The sequence below is a fragment of the Nestor notabilis genome, unplaced genomic scaffold (assembly GCF_000696875.1).
Source record: "Nestor notabilis isolate BGI_N333 unplaced genomic scaffold, ASM69687v1 scaffold5460, whole genome shotgun sequence".
Taxonomy (NCBI): domain Eukaryota; kingdom Metazoa; phylum Chordata; class Aves; order Psittaciformes; family Psittacidae; genus Nestor; species Nestor notabilis.
Genome location: NW_009910540.1, coordinates 103,899 through 125,893, shown reverse-complemented (window position 1 = coordinate 125,893; position 21,995 = coordinate 103,899). Strand labels below are relative to the sequence as shown.

At 44.7% G+C, this 21,995-nt stretch overlaps 1 protein-coding gene across 1 annotated transcript in view; it reads right to left on the bottom strand.

The window, feature by feature from the left end:
- Positions 1 to 495: 495 nt before the first annotated feature.
- LOC104402594 (chromosome unknown open reading frame, human C10orf76) overlaps positions 496 to 21,995 on the bottom strand; it is a 118,482-nt gene continuing 96,982 nt past the window's right edge. Inside the window, exons 24-25 of the mRNA XM_010010508.1 lie at positions 6,729 to 6,845; positions 496 to 963 (exon numbers count right to left, since the gene is read on the bottom strand). Of these exons, the coding sequence (XP_010008810.1) occupies positions 871 to 963; positions 6,729 to 6,845 (210 nt within the window). The 3' untranslated portion in view covers positions 496 to 870. The remainder of the gene's footprint in view (positions 964 to 6,728; positions 6,846 to 21,995) is intronic.

Genomic DNA, 21,995 nt, shown 5'->3' with positions numbered 1-21,995 from the left:
GCACTTGCAAACATGTGCAAGGCAGATGTTCTGGTGAGGAAGAGAAGGATTGTCACAATGCAGTCTCTGATGGGCAATAGGGGAGTGGGGAGAAGGAGTCACACTGTCCTCTGCCCTGTGAAAATGGAGTTATCTAAAAATGTCCCTCAACCTTAGAAAACGGCAGAGATGAGCTGGGCTACCGGAAGCAACAGTGACCCCAAGCAGAGCTGGTCTCCAGTTACAACAGGATCCTGTAAGCCAACAACCTTGGAGGTAAAATTTCTCCTTCTCTAATAATCCAATGTCTCGGTTCAAGTGATACCATGAGGAACCAGCAGTGAGCAGGGCCTGCTTCTTGGGGAAACCGTTTTATACCCCAAAGCCATTCCCAATGGGATTTGACGTACATTTCAGGAGGGCAGGTTGATCCGGGCTGACAGAAAAGAACAGCCCTCACCAGGGATCAGAGAGCTTTCCCCATAGAGCAGGCGAGTGATCTCAGTGCAGAACTGTCTCACACAGCTGGACTGGCTTTATTATTTTGGTTGGGAGCTTCCCCCAGCTCTGCTACAAAGGTTTCCAGCGCATCTTCCCTGAGGCTGTGGAGGGAATCCCTATTGCTATGTCACAGGAATGGCTGCGCATCCCCCTGGCACCTTACAGAATTGTTTCCTCCTCCTCCTCAACATGCCCATCACTCTCCTCAGCCCCAGTCCTGTTGAAACACATGCCTTTGGGATCAAACACACAGCAGCAAGGCTCTCCCCTAAAAGAAATGCAGTCCCTTCTGCAGGCAGAAGGCAAGGGGCGACTGGCTGCAGTTCTGTAGCGTCCCTGCCCAAACAGGCCCATCTCTGGTCAGCCCTGCGCAGCGGCAGTGTCCCCGCTTCAAGAGATCGTAGAGAATTCCTTCAGCAGCAGTTCCTGGCTCAGCGTGTTGAAAGCAAGGTTCTTCCTCACGTTGATGCTGATGGACCGAACCTGGCAGAGACAAAATAAGATGTTTTAGCCAAGGGACTCCTCCTGGCTCTCCATGAGCATGGTAGCTTTGATGCTGCTGACCTCTGGGTTCAGCATGAAACTCTTCTGCATGCTGTTACAGCCCCAGAGAACTTGCTGCAGCCAACTGACTGCAACTCCAGCTTAGTAAGAAATCCCTGAGGATCCTTATAATGACATCCCAGCAAGGAGAGTAAATTCCAAATGAGACAGGGATGGGAGAGGATGCTCTGTTTGGATACATGAGCTATGATGGCTTCCTGATGTGGGGCAAAGCGATGGAGAAAGTGAGCACTTCCACACTACACCTGGAAGAGCATTTTCTACCAGTGCCCACTGGTTCTACTCCAGCACCTGTAGATCCACAGATACGAAGTCAAGGAAAGGACAGAGGCCATGCTACTATGCTGTGAATACAAATTATTTCCCAGGCTGGCAGAAACCCACAGGTCCAGGGGTATTTTGTATTTTGTGCTGTGTGAGTTACACTTGAAGCTGGCTCACTAGCTGTCTCTGAAGAAGTGACAACTTTATCTCTCAGTGATGCCCATATTTCTGGTCACCTGCAGTCTGTGAAGAGCAGCTGGACAGCCCTGTTGTGCAGCAGCTTCCCTTCCCCCTTCATGCCTGCAGACTCGCTGGCTGAACACACAGGCCCCAGACTGGGCTCAGTCTCAGCGGCACTCGGCAACGAGAAAACAAAGTCAAACATCATCTGTGTCAGCGACTGTGTGCAGCAGTGACAGAAAGCAAAACTGACACAAGCTCATCCAAACAACGGGATTACAGTTCCCAGAGACTTGGAGCCTGTGATAATAAGGTTGTTGCTGACCTGGTTAGTGTTTTGTGCTTTTTAAAAGCACTGGGGGATGAATTATATAGAAGCAGAATGAGGAATCCAACAGTGGGGGCTGGAAAAGCAAGTTAGCACTTGCTGCACTGGTGAGAAAAAAATGAGGGGAAGGTTAGAAAGCTCCCAAAAAGGTAGGATTGTAAGAGTGGGAAGCAAATCAAGACATGAAAGGTTAACAGGGATAGCTGTGAAATGAACCCCACTGAACCCCATTGCACAGACCACAAGAACCCGAGCAAGCCAGCAAAGATGTCTACGCTCAAAGAAAGAATATTTAAGTTTCAAGTCGCCTCCAGAAACAACAAACTTTCCTTCATCAGGATGCTTGGCAGAGTCCCCATGCTCTTCATTTCCTTGGAGCACCCTCTCACCTCTCTTCTCTAGGTATCTTTTGACTTACTCCATACTGAAATAGTTTAGGATCGTGTCTTGTAGGATAACCCACTTTAACATAGATACAGCAACTCATCTGCAGAACACTGGTTTGCACTGGGCTGTCCCCCTGTCAGGAAACAGGAGCCCCACTAACAGGATTTGGTCTTAGTCCTACTGAGTGCTTCCCACTCCAGTGCTCAGCAATCCAGTTCTGACATGAGGGGAACAACACGGCTAAACAGATGAGAGTCCTCTGCCCTGGGGAGCATGACTGCCTGGAGAAAAGGGGCAGATGCTACATGTAGTGTAAGCCAGCATTCTTATTCTGACTACAAGCATTTCTATGGGCCTCAGCAACAGAAAGGACAAGCAGAAATGAGCTCCTGGCCTTAGAAACTGCTGCCAGGGGCCAGACACCAGCAACAGAAGATGCCCAACTTGTATACCGATCAAGGTCTCCAAGAAGTATGTGGCAGCAGTCTCTGTGAGTCCAGAAAGGGAGGCTGGAGTGGCACATGATGAAAACACAGGTCTTAGTGAAAACTGTAGCCATGGGATAGAGAGAGCACAAGAAGTTAAGCTTGTTTAGTTTGCAAAGAGAAGGTTTAGGAAGAATAGAGCAAACACTCTCCAATATGTAAAATGAGGTCATAAAGAGAACAGTGAGTAATATTTCCCTAGCTCCCTAGGGATGGGGCAAGAAATACTCAATTTAAGACAAAGAAGATTTACACTGGAAAAGAGGAAATACTTTTAAACCCATGGGTTGTGAACCAGTGAAGTAGATCACCTGGGGAGCTGTTTTCACTTGAAAACAGCTTCAGATTTCAAGAGGAGCTTAGACACAAACTTTGGTCAAGAGCAGTCTAGTTGGACTTAAATTTGCTTTAACACAAGCTGGGGAGACGTTTCTACAAATCTCTGCCCAGTATTGCTTCTGCTGTGAGAAAGCAGCAGCTCTGAACCAACCAGCTTAAAAGGTAAGAATAGCTCAAATTAGAGTTAAATCAAGTTATCTCCAGCACCAGGGCTCAGGTCAGGGAGCCAGAGCTCATCTCCCTTTTGGGATTGGAAGACCAGACAGCAACACAGGGAGGTGTCAGCCTGTAGCAAGGATAAACTTCAGAAGCTTCCTGCAGTCTGCCTGAGCTGCCCCATCCATGAGGCTACACCCCCAGGACTTCTAGCTCCTGGTGCAGCGAGCAGCCTGGCTGCTAGCCTGGAAGCTACCAGAACCCTCTAGAGTGGCTTATACAGGGGGACAAAACCAACCCCAGAAAGTAAGCTCAGAGCTTTAACAGCCATTCTGCAAGGAAGTAAAAGCAGAGCATGTGTCCTCTCTTGCTTCTGCACAGAGCATGCTGGAGCACACGAGGGCCAGAAAAGCTTTTAGAATTGATTTCTCCCTGTTAGCAGCTTGGATCACATTTAACCCACAAACTTGGCAAAAATGGGAAATGCATGAAAAGCTGACATCACTTAAAGAACAACAAGCAAATGAAAGAATGGATGTAGTGGTGGCATTAACTATGTGAGGAAAGCAGTATTCAGTTCTAGTTTTGTGTCATTATAGCTGGACAGGAGGAACATGTACAGACACTCCTACTTCACAGCAAGTCCCATCAATTAAACCTGTTTCAAATCAACAAGCAGCTCTTAAGAAATTTGTACAATGGGAGGAAGGTTTACACTGACTACTACATCTAATTAAAAGTCAAATTAGTGTAATTTCCCCTGCAGAAATCAACCCCTAATCAGACTATTTTGAGACTCTGCTGAAACCCATCCAACTGCAAAGACAGTGAATGTTTTAGAAAGATGCTGAATCTCTTTCTACACATTCCTCCAGCTGCAATGTGAGGGTCCAAAAGCTCACATCCAAACCATTCATTCTATCAAAGCAGTACAGACCTCAAATGACATCCCTGAGGGTTTAAAGGAAAAGAAATAAAAAGTGTTAGAAAACTTCCTAAGTTCCTTCCTTTAGCCCCTCAAAGGCAGCACAACAGGCCAGAAAACCCAGTTGATAAAACACTCTGCACATCACCTTCCACCACAATGTGGCTGCAGTATCACAGGCCTTTGAAAGCTTCTTTGAAAAGGGGATGTGAGAAGAAAGCAGATTTTTCTTTGGGATTAGCAAGAAAGAGCAGCACTGAGGCAAAGCCAGAGAAGCAAAGCAGTGCATTAGCAGAGGATGTCAAAGGAGTGAGAACGAGATTTTTAAGCATAAAGGAGTCAAGAGAATGGCTTGGGGAAGTTTCTGCTCACCCACTTAATGGGAGCACAGAGAGATGAAAAGGCAGCCGAAAAGGAAAATGGCTCCTGCGTGTCATTCCCCACCAAGAAGGATTTGCTTTAATGCAATCACACAGACAGAGGTAAGAAAATCAGTCAGAATCTGGAAGCAATTATTTGTGAACAGATCCTGTTCAGGAAGACCTGATGGGACCAGCATGAGTTTGGAAACCATACTGGAAACCTGTAGTTCACCACCAGACCTGCTCCTTTGGCAGAGCCCGTGAGCAAAACTGCAGCAACTTCACTCTGCCCCCTCCATGAAATCCTGCAAACCTCAGCTGTTAAACACAATGCATTGGGCAGGGGGATATTATCCAATGTCAGACCAGCAACAGAAGCCAAAGTAAAGATTCAAAAGCCTTGCAAAACAGAAGCCAACTACGTGGTTTGAAGAGGATACAGGGCAGACTAGAGCCTTTTTGATGAGTTGTTCAAACAATTAATAAAGCTATCAGTTACGGCACACCTAGAACAAAAACCAGCGTGGAGGACAGGAGGCCAGCTGGGTTTGCTGAAGACAAATCATAGCACATCAGGTTGATTTCCTGCTGTGTTGAGGGAACAGCTTAATGGAATGCAGGGGATTTTCTATAGCTGTGAGTAAAGAACATTTAATAGGGTCCCAATTCTCAGGGCATCTAGAGAAATGTGGATTAAACAGATTCACAACTGGGTCAAATCAGCACATTTAGATGGTAATTATTCAGGCTTTCATATGCTCTTGAGGAGAGGGACTCAGGGGTACCTGGATGGGTAATTTTCAGAAGGCAGTTGAGGAGGGACTGGTTAATCTAAACAGATTCTTAAATGATACATAATTGGGATTTGGGGGTGGGGGAATCATCGGGCTGGGAAGAAAATAATTTTAGCTGAAGTGTTTTGTAGCTGTGATGATCTTAGGACTGAGAATGTCATTTTAATCAATTGGCATGATCAGCCTGAGCTTCTGCTAGGCCAAGTGGAAAGTGGGGCATGCAGGAAGCAGAGCAGTCATGTGGCTGGGGAAAAAGATGCTGGCTAAGGATGGCAGGAGCCCTTGGGTTGGAACAAATGACAAAAGAAACACGAATGTGTGTTATTTCCAGAGTACAGTAACAGGGGAAACCTGTGTCACAGGAAGGCTATGGCCAAACTTCTTTGCATTTATTCCAGATACGGCATCAAACAGCAGGCTAGAGTGACAAAAACAAGCACAAAGAGCACAGAAAAATGGCATGAAAGTGACAGCAAGTGTTTTTGTTTGCATTCTACCCAATAGCAGTGCTGAAATGACCCAAAAACATTAAAAAGCATTCTGTAGAAGGAAGCAAAACCAATTCAGGCATGCTTGCTCTGGAGCAGAGTAGACAGAGAGAGGCATAACATTCCCAAACTCATGCAGACTCGTGATGGAGTGGGCAGGCATCAATTACTCATCAATCAGCAAGGTCAGAGCTAGAAGAGAGAATCAGCTCTCAAACTGGTGGAGAAAGCTGCCAGAGCTAGAGATCTCTCCCTTTGCTGAAGCTGTAATGATTCAAAAGTGAAGAAAACCAGGCTTGCCTCAGATACCAGCCACTACAAAAGCTGCCTCCCTAGTGATGCAGCTCTTGGACAAGAAAGTTGTGTCAGGGGTCTCTGGAGCAGGCTGAGCAAGCTGGTTTGCTGAAGAATGTAACTACCAACCCAAATTATTTGGACTCAGTTTTGTCTTCACCATGGTATTTTTGTGGGGCTTCCTACCATTAGTCTTCTCCTCTGGCATAAGGAGACATTTGTAGAGAATGCCTTTGTTTTCTTTGCCTGGGAACTCTTAATTTGTGAGTGATGGAGGAAAGCAATGAGCAGGCACATGTTTCACCAGCATCACATATTCTGCTCAGTCCCATACTTTGCGGTCCCCTTAACAACAGCAAAAAGGCCAAGTTGCTTTGTGTGATAAACCCAAGGTGAGAGTTGTCAGCTTCTCCACCACTCAAATTTACCACCACAAAGCACAGTGGACTAACTGACTGCTTCCTGGCCTGAGCAGTCTGGGGGTTCCTCCCCAGCCATGTATTGTGGGGCAGGGAGCTGCAGGGCACTTTCAGATCTGCTGAGACATGCAGTGCCTGTTCAGATCCTATTCCTGCCCCGTCCTTGTAGGCAGCCCAATGGAGTAACAGGGCTGCCACTGCCCAGCCTGTAAGCAAGGGCTTTGAAAAGGGGTTGTTGATTCTTTAGAATCAAGGCATCTTACCAGCTCTTTGAAGAAGGCAGCCTCTTTATGCTGCTCTGAGTAGCGTTCATACTGGTCCAGTCCATCCTGCAGCTTCAGGGTCAGCGTGTCATAGTTGGATCGCACCACTTCCAAAACCTGCCAGAGACAGCAGAGGAGTCAGCATCCACAGACACCTCACCATAGGAGGAGCAAGGCTGAGGTAGATCACAGCTCTGGCACCTGTTTCTGCAACATATATGGCTTTAACAGCCAATATTTGGCTCATGACTAACAACACAGAGGTGGGCACTAAAGTCTTCCTAATGCCAGTAAGGAACAGCCCTCAAATTCACAGAATTTCTCCATTCATGAGAACAGTGGATGAGCCTGTATCTGTAACAGCAGCAGTTTTCCAGATACTATTATGTCACAAGGAGTAAGAGACACGATCTCATTAAACTAAGCAGCTAATTACCATTTGGACACCCAAATGTAACACAGCAGGCACTATGCAAACACAGGTTTGCCTGACCTCATGGTCCTTTCAAAGCTAGTTTTGCCAGTACACCCTCATGGATTTCTCATCACCATTCACAATCTGCTAAACCACCAGCTTCTACAGCTGTTCAGGTCAGCTTCCATACAGAGCACTGCACTCCACTCCTCATAGGAACAAGCTTCTGACAGGCACCAAGATAAGACCAGCCGTGGTACAGACTCTGGTCTTGGAAACAGATGGAGACACAAATCCAGGCCTTCCTGCCAGGAGATATTTTATTATCTGCCTTTACTGCAACCAAAGCACTTCAGCTTCTGTTACTGCCTTACACTGCTCCCAGCATGGGGATATACTTGCAAATGCATAGTTACACATCTCTGTCCTGTTGAACTATTTATTTTCCTAACTAGGGAGCACCAAGAGGGACTCTCACAACACCTTTTAGCTTCAAAACATTGCATGGACAAACACATTCCTCAAAACATTTGTGAGATGGTAAGTAATGATAATCTTCCTACCAGGAGCCACACAGCTTAGCACTCCTGGGCAAAATATATGCTTGAAACAATTATTTTGAACACATGAACTTATGTCTGTTACCACTGGTCTGAGAGCTAAACACAGTATCAGCATTTGAGGTTTGCATTACAGTAGCTTCTGCTCATGAAAAGCCTCAGCCAGGAGGACTACAAAGTGTAATGTGCAAAGGAAGAGGATCCTGCTCCAGGGCATCTCAACTCAGAAAAGATCCTAAGAAAAGCATTGCAGAGGATTTAAGACAACAGTGACCAGAATAATAAGGAACCCTTCAACTTCTCTTGTTCTCCCAACAATGTAAACACTACCCTCAGTTGCCCTTTTAGGCAGATGGCAGCTTTGTGTCCTTATATCCTTTACTCTAGGAAACCTAGAGCTGCGTAGGGTTCCTTCAAAAGCTTGTTTCACCCAAACTTTGTGGTAAACAGACACACTTATCCAAATACTTAGAAGTGGGCTAGGGCCTGAGGTAGCAGAAGCCACCACAGCATCATCCAAATGAGGACTGGGGGTAAAAAAAAGGTTCCAGAAGTGGTTCCCAGGCAAGATGGTCACACAGAGCCTCTTTGCGGCTCAGCTCTCCTCCAGCATTGCAGAGGAGAGCTGGAGGTAGGAATCAGCATTTTGCAATGTTATTTAAGAACAGCCTGTCAGTGTCCTGCTGTTCCAAGAGCATGCAGCTTCCTCTCCAGGACTCATTTCCTAATGCTGTTTGTCAGCTCCACTGGCAGAGAGGAGGAACCCCCTGCAATGACAGCCATCTCCAAATTCTTGTTCCTCCATGCAGACGCTGGGAGAAGTCTCACAGAGTGAAGAGCAATGATGAAAGCAGGCTGCCTGGGTACAGGAATAGTTTACTCTGGGATGCAATTACCCACTAGGGATGGAGAGCAATAGTATAATGCACCTTCTTCTGAGCCTTAAAGAATCTAGCAGCCTGCATGAACTGGGGGGCTATCCTCCTCTCAATCTGAGGAAGCCAAGTTGCCCAAGATTAATAAACTGCAGGGGAGAAATCTTTTTTAAAGGTGAGGAGTAGAACAGGCTGCTCCAGCAGCAGATCAGAGTGGAGGCATTTTACTCAGGGCCTCCCTGGGTAAAACTTCCTGGGGAGTTTTACAACTCCCCCAGAACCTTCCCTTCAGCTCCTCTTCACTCCTCTGTGGCCCCTTATGCACAGCCGCACATAGTGCCATAAAGGTGTGTCCAGACAATGGATGTACATGCTTCTCCGCAAAGAATCAGGATTCCTCCTTGCTAACTCCCAGTAGAGATCTCTGCAGATACTTAACAGAGGCATCCTCAAACCACAGAGAGCAGCAGTAAACCCTGATGGCAGCAGCAAGCTCTGTAAGCAGTACTCTTTAGATCAGTCCTCCTCTGTAACCTTCAAAAGGCAGCTGTGAACTCAGTTTGATACTCTAGGAGGACAGGGAAGGAAAAAGAGGCCCCAAAGTCTCCACTGTGTTACCCACTACTTATCATAGTCTCTGCAGTGAACTTCAGATCATCTTATCCCTTTAGCTATGTATTTTCATTGGCTTTCATTCCTTATCTTCTTTAATTATGAAATAGGACTTAAAAAGAAAGGGTAAGTTAAAAATAAACAGCTTCTTCTCACTGCCTGATAATTTCCCTCTTTTGCTGCTGCTGAGAACAAATGCTACGTGGGATCTGAGAGAAACCCACTCACAGATCATTTCACTTCATACTTTATAATGGATAGGAGCTGTTATTGAGATTAGGACCTGACAACCTTGAGCCAATTTCATCTGCTCTTTAAGATGCAGCTGCTAGACAGAGGAGATGTTAAAGAGCAGCAGAAGGTATCCAGAGCATCTAACATGAAGGTTTGAAAGGCATCAGTTTTCTACACAGATGACAAAAATTCGCATCCTCTGTGTAACAGAAGACTGTGTGTGTTAGCATTCTTCGCCCTTCTTACACACTGCTGTGACTTGCTCAGGAAAACTACCGCAGGAAGAATGCCCTTTTGCATTAAACACAGGAGATCTCTATGTGCACCTTTCTGTCAGTCACAAAAGAACTAGAAGAATTTAATTTTGAGATTAAAGCATTTCTCCTTCAAGGTCTTGTCCAATCTCATCTTCCTACAAGTCTCCATGGGAGACTAGAAAACAAATTCCAAGATGGTGAAGTATGAATTCCTTTAAGAAAGGGAATTTTAGCTGGACTTTTCCACACAGATTTTAACAGTCATTCTTTTCTTTCGTTTGTTTTTAAATCTCACAAGCACATGAAAGAATATCACTTCTAGTGTCAGGCAAGGATAGAGCAAAATGGACTGCAGATGATATCCAAGGAGCTTGATGTGACACTCTTCAGATTGCAAGAATAAACATGCAGGGAAAAGTATTTAAAAAAAAAAGCTTTACTGTATCTTCACAGTTGGAAAAAAAAAATAAATGAAGAGTAGTCACAACCTAAATCTCTTTTTGTAGGTTACCTCAGGGGGATCAGAGTCTTAAAAAAGCAGTATGACAGAAGTGAGCGACTCAGACCCGGCCAACAGAAGAAAAGCAAAGGCTGCTGACTTCCTTTCCTGCAGTTAACTGTCTCAGCCCTAGAGGCTACATTTCCTTCTTTACTCTGTGGCAACAAACCAGAACTCAGTGGAGCTGCATCACTGTAATTCAGAGGTAATATGCCATCAAATTAACCCCCTGCCCCACCATTCACTCACTTGCTTTCCAGAAGTTCCAGAGAAACATTAGCAATTCAGGTCCCTCCATATGTGTCCCCAAACCAACCTTTCAGGAGCTGCTCTGAACAGCAAGTGCTTTCTGTGGCTCTCAGAGTCCAGCTTCCTCCTGCAGCTACAGCTGCCCATGCCCCGTAACTCTCATTCTCCAGTAACACCAACAACTTGTGAACTGGGTAACATCACAGGAGGATAGCTTCCAATGGAGGGGGTGACGGACTCAGCTCGCTACAGCATCCCACACATGCCGTGCCATGCCATGGTGCTGCACCCAGAGGAACACGATTATTCCACCATTTTTGGCTCATTACTTTGCTGCATCCACCAGGTTATCCCTCCCCTGCAAACTGGATGGACAAACTCTGAAGGGTCAGTGGACTCTTGTGGACACCAGCTCTGAAACCAGTTCCCCCAGAACCAAGAGCCCCTGCCCCAAAATTTTGTGCCTTCTAAACAGACCACGTTTTGCTGTACCACTCTACATACAGGCTCCTTCCTTACTGCACTGGAACTGTCCCCTCTGGCTGATCCTCAACAAAAGCTGACTGGCTGCACTTCCCCAGGAGAGACCAGACCTTCTGGAAGAGCCTTGTCCTGGAGAAGCAAAGGGATTACAGGCAGCAGTCTCCAAACCCCATCCTGCCCAGGAGAAAACAGCCACTGCGAACAGCAAAGCCAGAGAGGGAGCTGCACCACCAATGAAATCTAATGGACAACATGCAGAAATAGGGCCCATCTATCGGGCAGACATGGAACACTTAATTGCTTAGTAACTTTTCAACCTTCAAAATCTTTCATCATCTGCCTGCAGTCTGTGCCTTACTAGAACATAAAACTAGTGTGCCAACAATTCACACAGCAAAGGACTTGGTGGTGGGTAGGTTCTGGGAAGCATGAACGGGTAGTGACACAAAGGAAAACCAGAAGCAAGAAGAAAGCAAGGTCTCTACGCTGTCTTTTTAATCAGTGCAGGAAAGGACAAGAATGCAATCAGTCAGCATCACTGGTACCTCACTAGAGCCTCTCCATGCCCGTAAGACAGTCATTAGTTTCCACAACACAGAAGCAGTTGGAAAAAAACTGACTGAATGATTTCACATCAAGCAAAAGGAAAAAAACGTACAGCCCAGCAAACCCCAGGTTAAAATGCATTTGCCTCCCACACCAACACCCTGCATCTCACAAGGCTGGGATGGGCAGGCCCTGCAGATCAGACCTAGCAAGCCCTCGCTGGATGGAAAAGCCAGATGCTTCAGTCCCAGCTGTCGCATGCTGGAGGGTGGAACAGCCAGTCCATGGGGCATGTGGTGCCAGCCCCTTATCAGCACTACTGCATGGACACAGCATCGGGGCAAAGGGCAGCCAGGGACGGACAAACATGCCCTGTCCTCTCTACAGAGATGGTGGCATGCCTGTCACTGACCGTGTACCACAGAGGGCACTATGGCAGTCCCACTTCTGAAACCTAGGCAAAGCCCAAGGTACGTGGGTTTAGTTTGGACTCGAGTTTTCACAATGAGGGTGGTGAGGCAGTGGACGTGGCTTCCCAGAGAGGTTGTGGATGTCCCATTGTTGGAAATGTTCAAGGTCAGGTTGGATGGGCTCTGAGCAATCCTCTCTAGTTGAAGCTGTCCCTGCTCGTTGCAGGGGGGTTGGACTAGATGGCCTTTAAAGGTCCCTTCCAACCCAAACTATTCTATGGTTCCATATCACAAGCAAACCCATCAGTCTTTTGCCTCCACTCAGAGGATGAAGGCCACAGGAAAAGACATTAGGGTTTCCCTATTCTAGTAGCCTGGTATGCATTTTACACTGGAGTCCTCAAACTGGCTTGTTTACTGGAGGTTTAGTACAAATCTTCCCCTTCTCGTCCCCCACTAATCTCTAAAAGCAACTCAGTCCCTGAGTGTTTCTCCTAGTGAACTCAATTGAATAGCAACACTTCTCATTGTAATGAAAAGGCTGCTGCCACCTGGACTATGAAGAGGCTATTGCCTCTCTATAATAAAGTGTCAGCTAACTGACATAAATTTTACAGTTGTATCTTCTAATTATATGGATTATTTATTTTTTCCAAATGGCATCACACTTCTCAGAGCAACTTAAAAGTTGCTGACACAGGCTGGAATCTTTGCTGGAATTAATCCCCTGAAGTTCCAAAGACAAAACATGTAACTAAATAATTAGGAGTTAAATAAAAACACATGCACACTTCCCAACAGACTCTGCCCAGACCAGTCTGCAGGAGCCAAGTTCAGAGAGGATACACTATAACTGTCAGTGCTACACTCTGGCTTCAAGAAAAGCACCCACACTAGGACAAGTAACAGCAACACTACCTTACCTTTGCTGCTTTTGTGGATCTAAATGTAGTGTTGATGCTTCAACACCATCTCTCACCCCCAAGCTGATCACGCCATGAGTATTAATTCGATGTTCATGAATGCTAAGAGGAAGAGGAGGAGGATTTTGCCTTGACAGTCTACCAAGTGAGATTCCCAAGATAGGCTGTGCATATAGCACATATCTATCCAGAGGATGCAGAGTGGGTCTGGTGCATGTGGTGGGAAAGACAAAGATCTGGGCTTAAGACACAAGAGTAGTGACACCACATACATGCAGGATACATGTTGTCATTCTTGCTCCAGTGCCCCCAGTTTCCTGCATCAAGCAGCTGCTGTTTGTACTACATGCAAGTGAAGGACCTATGCCCCTCTCTTCCTGTGGGCTGAGAGCGTAAGGCTGCTGAGACTAAGCTGGTAAGACAGCCCCCACCAGCTCACACAACTGTCACTCTCAGAGTAGGAAGCAGCATTCTGTCTGCCTTGAGGGCAGGAAAATTTCCTGGAAAGAGGATTTTTCCGAAAAGCTCAGCTAGTAAAAAAGATAAAGTTAAAGCAACCAGGGGCAAATTTCTCCTCTGAGGTATGCAACAGGACTGCACTGATGCAGAACGCATCAGCAAGGCTGGACAGTAAGACACAGGAGGTCTGCCCAGGTCACAGCAGAGAGAAAGGCCAGCAGAGGTGGACAATGCTGCCCATGAGCCCCAGGATGGCACTGGGCCATGAATATATGCTCCAGTCCTGACTGTGGAGAAACAAAAGTTGGTGGGACTCTCTTGTTCAGTGGCTGGAGCTGGACACACGGACAAGGCTGAGCAGATCACAGCAAAGATGAGTGAGTCAGGAAATAGGGAGAGCAGGTGCCTCACCTTACTTCCCACTGCTAAGGCAAGTGCAAGGGTCCCTTGTCCACAGTTCCACCAGGTTACTCAGACACTTTACAGTGCTTTCCATTCTTCCTCTGCTCAACTCACTGAACATTAGCCAGGACACACTATGTCTAGAAGCCTGGGAGTGAAAGTCTTTGCCCATCAGTTTGTCCTTTATCCCTGCCGTTCACTCCTGGCAGTCCTGCTATGTTCACTGCACTACCCTGTGCCCAGTCAAACACAGGAAAACACTAACTCTCCACATCCCAAATCCTTCCTGAGGATTGCTTTTATATATCTGCACTTGAGTTGTATTGAAATCCAGGCCTTGCCACTTCTCCACACAAGGCAAAAGGTTTTGATCGTACGTAAAAATTATTACTTTACTTAGCAACAGCAACACCCTCTTTTCCCCACCTCACACAGAGCCATTCTGTTGGGCTCAGATGATATACAGTAGCTCAGATGTTTGTTCAATGATCTCACAGAGATCTGTGATCTTTAAAGGAACAAGCCTATGGAGTTGACAGTTCCTACCCATGGAGTGGGAGGGTTCGGTTAGTCTTTCTCCTCTGCCCACTGGTGCCTCTTCTAAAGATAAATAATTTATAAGCTTACTCAGAAAATTACGGTTGTTATCTGAACTCTGCTAGCAGAAATGGCATCCTGTTTTGGGACAAGAGTTACCTGCTCCAGAAATGCTTTAAAACCACAATCCATTAGAAGCCTAAGGTGTTCAATTCTATTTAATGGTGGGAAGAAGCTCATTAATTCAATCCACTGATCTGGAAATCGTGCAGCTTTCAGAAACATGCCAAAGCCAGAACTGTTACCCAAGTCCATCCAGAAGCAGCTGTAAATGGCACAATGCAGTGCCCATTCCAAGCCCTCATCGTACAGGCCTTCACAAGATTCAACAATCACTTTAAGAAGCAGAAAGGCTGCAAAGAAGGACAAAGGCAAGTAATGAGACAGACATATGGCCAGAGAGACCAGCTATGTGCACAGTTTGCAGGGGATTTAAATTTTTAAGAGGTATAGACAAATAGGAGATATTAACGTGGTTTATAACCCTTGACCCTTTTGGTCCTCACTATACAAAAAAGATGTGACAGGCTGGAAAGAGTCCAGATAAGGGCCACAGAGATATCAAGAACTGGGAAGCCTGCCATAGAAGTAAAGGCTGAGAGAACTGGGTTTCTTCAGCCTAGAGAAAAGAAGGCTCAGGGGAGACCTCATCACTATATTCCAGTAGAGGGTGGCTACAAAGAAGATGGATACTCCCATTTTACAAGGAATCACATGAAAAAGACAAGGGGTAACAGGCACAAGTTACTCCCAAGGAGATTCCAACTAAACACAAGCAAAATTTTTCATGATGAGAGCAATCAGCCATTGGAATAATCTCTCCAGGAATGTGGTGGATTTCCCAATGTTGAACATTTAAGATTTGGCTGGACAGGGTGCTGCGACATCTAGTCTAGGTCACACTTTGCCAAGAAAGGTTGGACCAGATGGCCCCTGAAGTCCCTTCCAACCTGGTATCCTATGATTCTTCGTGTAGCCATCACTAGAGCTAGGAGCATGATAGATACCTTCTGAGCTCTAGGAGTCAGGTAGCTAAAAGCCTGCTCACCTCAACAGAAAGCCTATGCCATGAATAGCTTTGCTACAGAGTACTTTCAAGAAGTCATGTCTACACACACAACAACTCCCATACGTCTTAAATGCACTTTGCTCAACCTGTTTGGGTTTGGAGCACAAGGAGCAAAACTGAACTTAGCCTCACACTGCTTTTTCTTAAGACCAATCCCCTTTTCTCAGTTTCAAAGATGGTCAGTGGGTTTATACTAATCTGCATATCCCACTTGGCACACAGGACTTGGAACTCTACAGGACCCTGAGTGCTATTTCCCAGGCTGCAGGGACAGGCTCCCAAGACAAAATACAAGAGGCAAGGCAATTCTGTGTCATTCACAGGACTAAAATGAATTCTGCGAGTTTCTGCCAACAGTACGAACATCCATGTACTGCATAATGCTGGCACTTCCAAAGCCCTGGCAGGGAAAAAGAAGTCAAAAGATAATGAAACAAATTCTCTTTAAAATTATCAATTAATAAATAAGCACCCTCCAAAGCACATTTTTAGAACTGGATGGGAGATCTGCCAGCAACTGAATGAGGTCCACTAAGCTTGCCTGTTGTTTAGAGTTTTGTGAGGAAGGCAGACAGCACAGGAAGGCCAGGATGATGGCAGGAGCATAAAACCCTGAGATAGATAGATTTGCTATTTTGGAGTTACAGCCCATTTTGGAGTTGTGAACCCTTATCTCCAGCTGGTGGCATTTATGAAAACATTTCTCACTGCTAGGTATGTAAAAGCACTTGCAATTCTGCCAAGGCTTGAAATGCACTGCAGATAGCTATGGACTGGACCGTTAATTTTTTTATTTCTCTATTGTGCTTACAATTAACTTAAGTGCTGAAATATGATGGGCTGCTCCAGAAGAAGCTTTTTATCTACCAGCTGCATTCTAGCACAGCAGTAAATCAACTGCTGTCACCAGAACACCAGACAAGAGGATGGGAGCATCCTTATGCTCACTGTGCACATTACCTGTTCAGCCTAAATGGCTAACCAGCATTCAGCAAATGAATGCTGTGATTTGTGTACAACCTTTGGTGCAATTCTCTATTTACAGAAGACCTTGTCCTCCTGAACATAGAAGAAAAAAACCCAATCAGCAGCAGCTCTCCAGCATCAGTTAACTGAACAAAATAACACCAGTAACCTTGGTGCCCAAAACAAGATAAAAGAGTTAAAAGTCATGAGCCGCTGCTCCAGCCGAACTGAGAAGCCAGAACACACAAAGCTGTTACAGAAATCAAAGACAGCTGCAGGAGCCTAAAAAATAGTAACTGGGATTTTTAAGAAAAGGTTTGAAATAGGGCCAGCAGCCAGAAAACATCCTGGCAAATGTTGAAACTCAAATACACAGCTTTCAGTTCAGAATGCCTTGATGAAGTGACAACAGGATACTGATGTACACCAGAGTAAACTCATTCCAAGAAATTCAGATTTGCCCAGAAGACAGTTAGCTCAGGAATGAGGCTGCCTAGAAAACAAAGTAAGACATGCAACAAAACTCTTTCCATTCAATCAAACCCTGACAGAAACAAGTGGACTGTTCCAGTTTGAAGAAAGCATAACCTAATTGTGTCCAGGCAAAAAAAAATGGGGAGGCTTATTCTGGTTATGGTCTAACCAAACATCTGCAGTCATGGGAGGTTTCTGGGATTATATCACCTGGCCAAGTTCACAGGAATCAGTAGCAAATCCAAGAGAGTTTGTACTCTTCACAGATTTCTGGATATAATGATTACAGATTCATTTAGGAAAAACCCAAAACAAAACATACAAAACTCACAAAAACCCAAACTCACCAGGACTCCAACTTCAGTATCAAGACATATGAAAGGAGAACACAGACACTCCGGAAAGCCATGGAGCTTGCCAAGCATTTGATTTTTTTACCCCTTGTTCTTTTATAGCAACTAGAAAGCAAACGGCCCCTAGCTCACGACTTTTTTTAATGATCAAAAATCTTGTTAAACTTGGTTTGCACAACATGAATAAATTTAATTAAAAGAAGTAGCAAAACTAACAGCAATATGCTAAAAAAACTGGCCACAAACCAAGTGGATGCTGTATATTTAAAGTAAGTCAAAACAATATAGGACATGCCAAAGAAACGCTCAGCCAGGACTGGGGGAGGAAAGTATGCATTTGGAGAGGCAGAGCTTAGAAAGCTCAGTTCCATAGCTCAGTTTCATAACAATTAAATAGTGCCAACAGAAGGTCAGCTATTAATTGTACAGTGGAAGTGATAAAAAGCAGTAATTCAGTGGCCTAAGGAGATGCCACAAAGCTGAGAAAGAGGAAATCCAAAGTTCACCTGTCTAACTGATCACATGCGGAAAATGAACTCAAGTCCATTTTAAGATGGGGAAAAAAAGAACTTTTGAATACAAGCAAGAAGTCTGGATAGCCAAGAAATCAGACGAGCAAATAACTGTTTGACTATCTCTACTATTTTGCAGTTCTGCAGTATCTTTTCTGAAATAAGGGCACTGGAATCGATACACAAGATTTACAACACGCGTTGTCACAAACTTTCACGGTGACAACACAGTACTTTTGCTTTATTTCTGCTCTCTCTCTCTAGTAATTTCTTATTCTCTATTTGCCTTTCTGACCACTGCTGAGCCTTGAGCCAACATTTCCAGGCTTATCACAGTGACTTCAGAGTCCCTTACTGCATGGCAATATCTAGCAGATTTTCCTACAGGTTAATAACTCTAAGAGATATATAAATCTAACCTGCAACAATGTATTCTAAAGATACAGCACAAAAGAAATAGAACATTTATAATCAGTTGGTTAGCTACAAACAGCTATAGCTACAAATAACTAGAAAAACTGTAGTAGCTGTATGCTACAGTAGCTAGCTAAAAAGGAAAGGTGGGCAGCGCTTGGAAGTTTGTGTGACTCAGCCCATATAAAAGTTCTAGCTATTACGGCTTTTGGAAATCTGGAGTTGGAATGGACAGCTAAAGTTGCTGGATGATCTTTATAAACAGAAAATCCTGTAGTGAAAAGGGAACTTCAGTTGCAAAATAGCTGCTCTAAGGCCGTAGTTCCAAAAGTGGTGTAAGTCAATCTAAGTGCAGATCATAAAACTGCAACACAGTCTGGAGTTCCTCCTTCAAAGGCACTTACTGCAGAAGCGTGCAACACTGAAGTGTCTTCATTCTGGACACAGCACTGAGGGTCCTGGTGAGTGGGTACAGTACTGACATCAGGAGCAGCCAAGAAGGTAAGAAGGACCAGAGTGTCCCCTAGATACTGAGAATGCAGCTGTACAAGTTAAGTTTATAAGAATTACGACAGTTATGAAATTTCTACCAAGACAATGGGATTAAATCTGTTCCTAGTGACTCCTCACAAACCCCAGACACACTTTTGGATCCTACTCTAATCTGCATTGCACAGCTGGAGGAAAATGAAAGGACAAAGTCTGCAATGAGGGCAGAAATAAGAGAACTCAGAAATTTCTGATATAACATACTGAAGGAGTGAAGCTTGTTAACATTTCAATTTGTTAAATTATCCATTTTGTGCTGTTGGAATGTGTCATTCTTTGTGAACTCCATCTGGAAAATGACCAGAGCTGAAACAGTTTATGCTTGGAAGCACTCATGGCCAACATCAAAACCATCTTCTGCCTGTAAAAAGAGAGCTGCTTAAACTTGACTGCTAAGTTAATTCAAAAGGAACATTTAAATGGCTATTGGGACAGCTGGAAATACAGAGGCTACTATCCAAGACAGTCACTAGTGAGAGCAGGCTTGACGAGATGCTAAACATCATGGGCCAAGACACTTCTTGACTGAAAGGGAGACGTACAGGATAGTTAGCCAACAGACAGCAAGGTGAATCTGAGAGGGAGCAGAGACTTGGGCATAGACCACACACAGAAAACAGGTCAGAGGTTTTTGAGGAATCAAATGGTTTGACACTTACTACTGCCCTTCTCAGAGAAAGAAGTCCCTGTGCATTCTCTGAAATAAAGAGGCACTAAAAGTTGCTGACACTCAGTTATTTCTAGTTGTTTCTCCTTATACCTATCAGAAGCAATCAGGGCCCAAGATAATAGCTATGTCTCTCAAGAAGGATTCCTGCCATCGTTAAGTGGCATCTTCCAATCCAAATATATTTGGAGGTCAAAAAGGGCTTGCGTGCCTGGGAACTTACGTGCTTATCTCTGCAATGTTTGTTCAGCTTATGTCCTTAAAGCATCAGACCTACCACCTCTTCAGCATCAGCTTTCTTGCAATTCATATGCTCCCAGCAACACCCCCAAAACATGACAGGAGACAAGTTCCTTCAGAATATATGGCTGAGAAGAGACTGAAAAGAGGTATCTCACCTCTGTAAGAATGACACTGTTAACTCCAGAGAGATAACAGATGCTGGACAGTCAGGAAGGACATGACACAAGTGGAGGTTTATTGCTAATGGGCCAGATAAGATTATCATGTTGGCTGTATACTTGCCGTTGACAACCAAGGAAAAGATGACTTGTGCTGGCACTGGACCCCTACTCTCCAAAGGATGCGGAGAAGAAAACTTAGACTTCTTTTCCAAAGCAGCTTTAGCTGTTGGATCCTCAAATTGAGCTAATCAGTATGCAGAGCAGCAAGCTGGACAACTGCTTGTCCAGAACACTTGCCTTCTGAATCAAAAACATGGGTCCTTTGCTGTCACAGCTCTAAACTGAACCTGATGACTATAGAGATGGGATGTATCTGTACATACAGCACCACTGAAGACTTAGGCAAAGACCATGTCACTCTCTTGGGATAAGGAGTTGATCACCAAGGCTTCTGCTTTCTCTCTAAAATTCTCTTTTGCCATATTCCTGGATAAGTACCTGCAGGATCTGTAATGGAAATATCACCTCCATGGTAATTTCTACAGTGCTTGGAGGACACCATTGTTCTACAGCCTAAAAATCCCTGTGTGAGGATTTAGTGCTCCCAAGCGCCTCTTGGACATCAAATGTTTTCAAAGCTATTAGCTCTGATGGGTTTTTGAATAAGGCTTAAGAGAAGCCACTTGCTCAGTGTTTCTCATAAGAAAAGGTAGCTCTGACCTGGCAGAATAAAAATTACTGAGAAGGAGGAGGAGGAAGAAAGCCCATACAGCCCGCAGGTTCTCTGCAAGCAAGGAAATGAGATTTGATTTACTCCGTGATTCTGAGGTGTGTTCAATTTCAGCTTGAATTTCTACTGCATAAATTCAGCTTGGCTGAGCAATGTCCCCATTAGAGACTGTCCAAAGCAATAAGAGGTGATACACAGAATGATCTTTGAAGCTGAAGGTTCAAAGCCCTGGTGAGGTGGGGTTATTTAGGATGTTTTTTCATGTGCAACCCACAAACCTGTGTCTTCCAAGAAGTCAGAGGAAGACAATACAAAAAAGCAATTAGATACAGTGCATACACAGCTCCTTATTGTTGCAAATTAATCAATTCATTTATTTAGTTCAGTGGTTAAATTTCCTCTTACTACACAGCAGAGAACAACTCCGGGTCTATGTATTCCATCATTCAGAGGGATAATATGACAAGCAGAAGTCACTCACTAAAAGGACTTAAGGGCTTCAGTTCAGGGATTAATAACTCAGCTGCTTTTCCTTCAGATTTTAAACCCACTAATTTTTACTGCATCAGCTGGTATTTTATTTGCACAACCATTTTTTTTTAATGGGAATCTTAAACTCTGCTCTTCCAAAAATGCTGCTGCAATGCCCTCTTGATATTACTCTAATGTCTGAATTTTTTACTGTATTTAAAGAGGATTTCATGCTTGTTTAGCAAATTTTTTGAGAAATTGCACCTTATACTAACACACACAAGTTCAAACTCTACTTGACTTTTCCTAACTAACCAGATATACCAGTTGAACAGTCCCATCAGGAATTCAACACCATTAGAAGGCAGCTTGGGTGAGAACTTTGGACCAGGTCTCTCTCCATCTCCAACTTGGTCTCACATTTCAGAGAAGCTTTACAAAATCTGGAGTTTCCACACGTTTGATTACATACTAATAGTTTTAAGGTGGGATAAACCATAGGGGTCCACTCTCACCCTGGATTAACACAGAATAATTTGGTACCACACCTACCCTGCTGAGAAACAAGTGACAGAAGTTGAAGGGGGGCACATCTCTCTGTTACTCTGCAGACTCTGGTCTTACAGTTCTGAGAATCATTCACAAGGGGGAGTTTCAGTGAAACGGTGCTATAGTTTAACCCAAAACCAAAAGCAAGCCTACAGGTCGAAAATTTCAGGTGCTTTAAAGTTTTTGGGTTTGTTGTAAGTCTATAGTAGCCTGAACTGGCCTGACTCAGGAAAGACTAAATTTCCTCCATATGCCTTTAAGGACTGATTTGTGACTGTGCCTAGAGCTTTTGCTTGGTGTGTTTTATAAATGGTAATAAGTAGAGCTGTTCACTTGGTTTACTGCTTCTAGACTAAAGCTGCCACCTAAAATCAACTCAGAGAACAGGAGGGCATGGCTGGCAGCAGGCACAGGATACATGACATCAGCAAGCAATGGCTGTGCACTACGAAAGGTGTCATTGTTCTTCCTCCTCATGTCTCTACAACATGTCAAGGGCACTAACTAACAGGGTACCCAAGGCACACAAAGGCTACGAAGAAAGATGTCCCTAGTGCCCTGTTAAGGCCCTATCCCAAGATGACTACT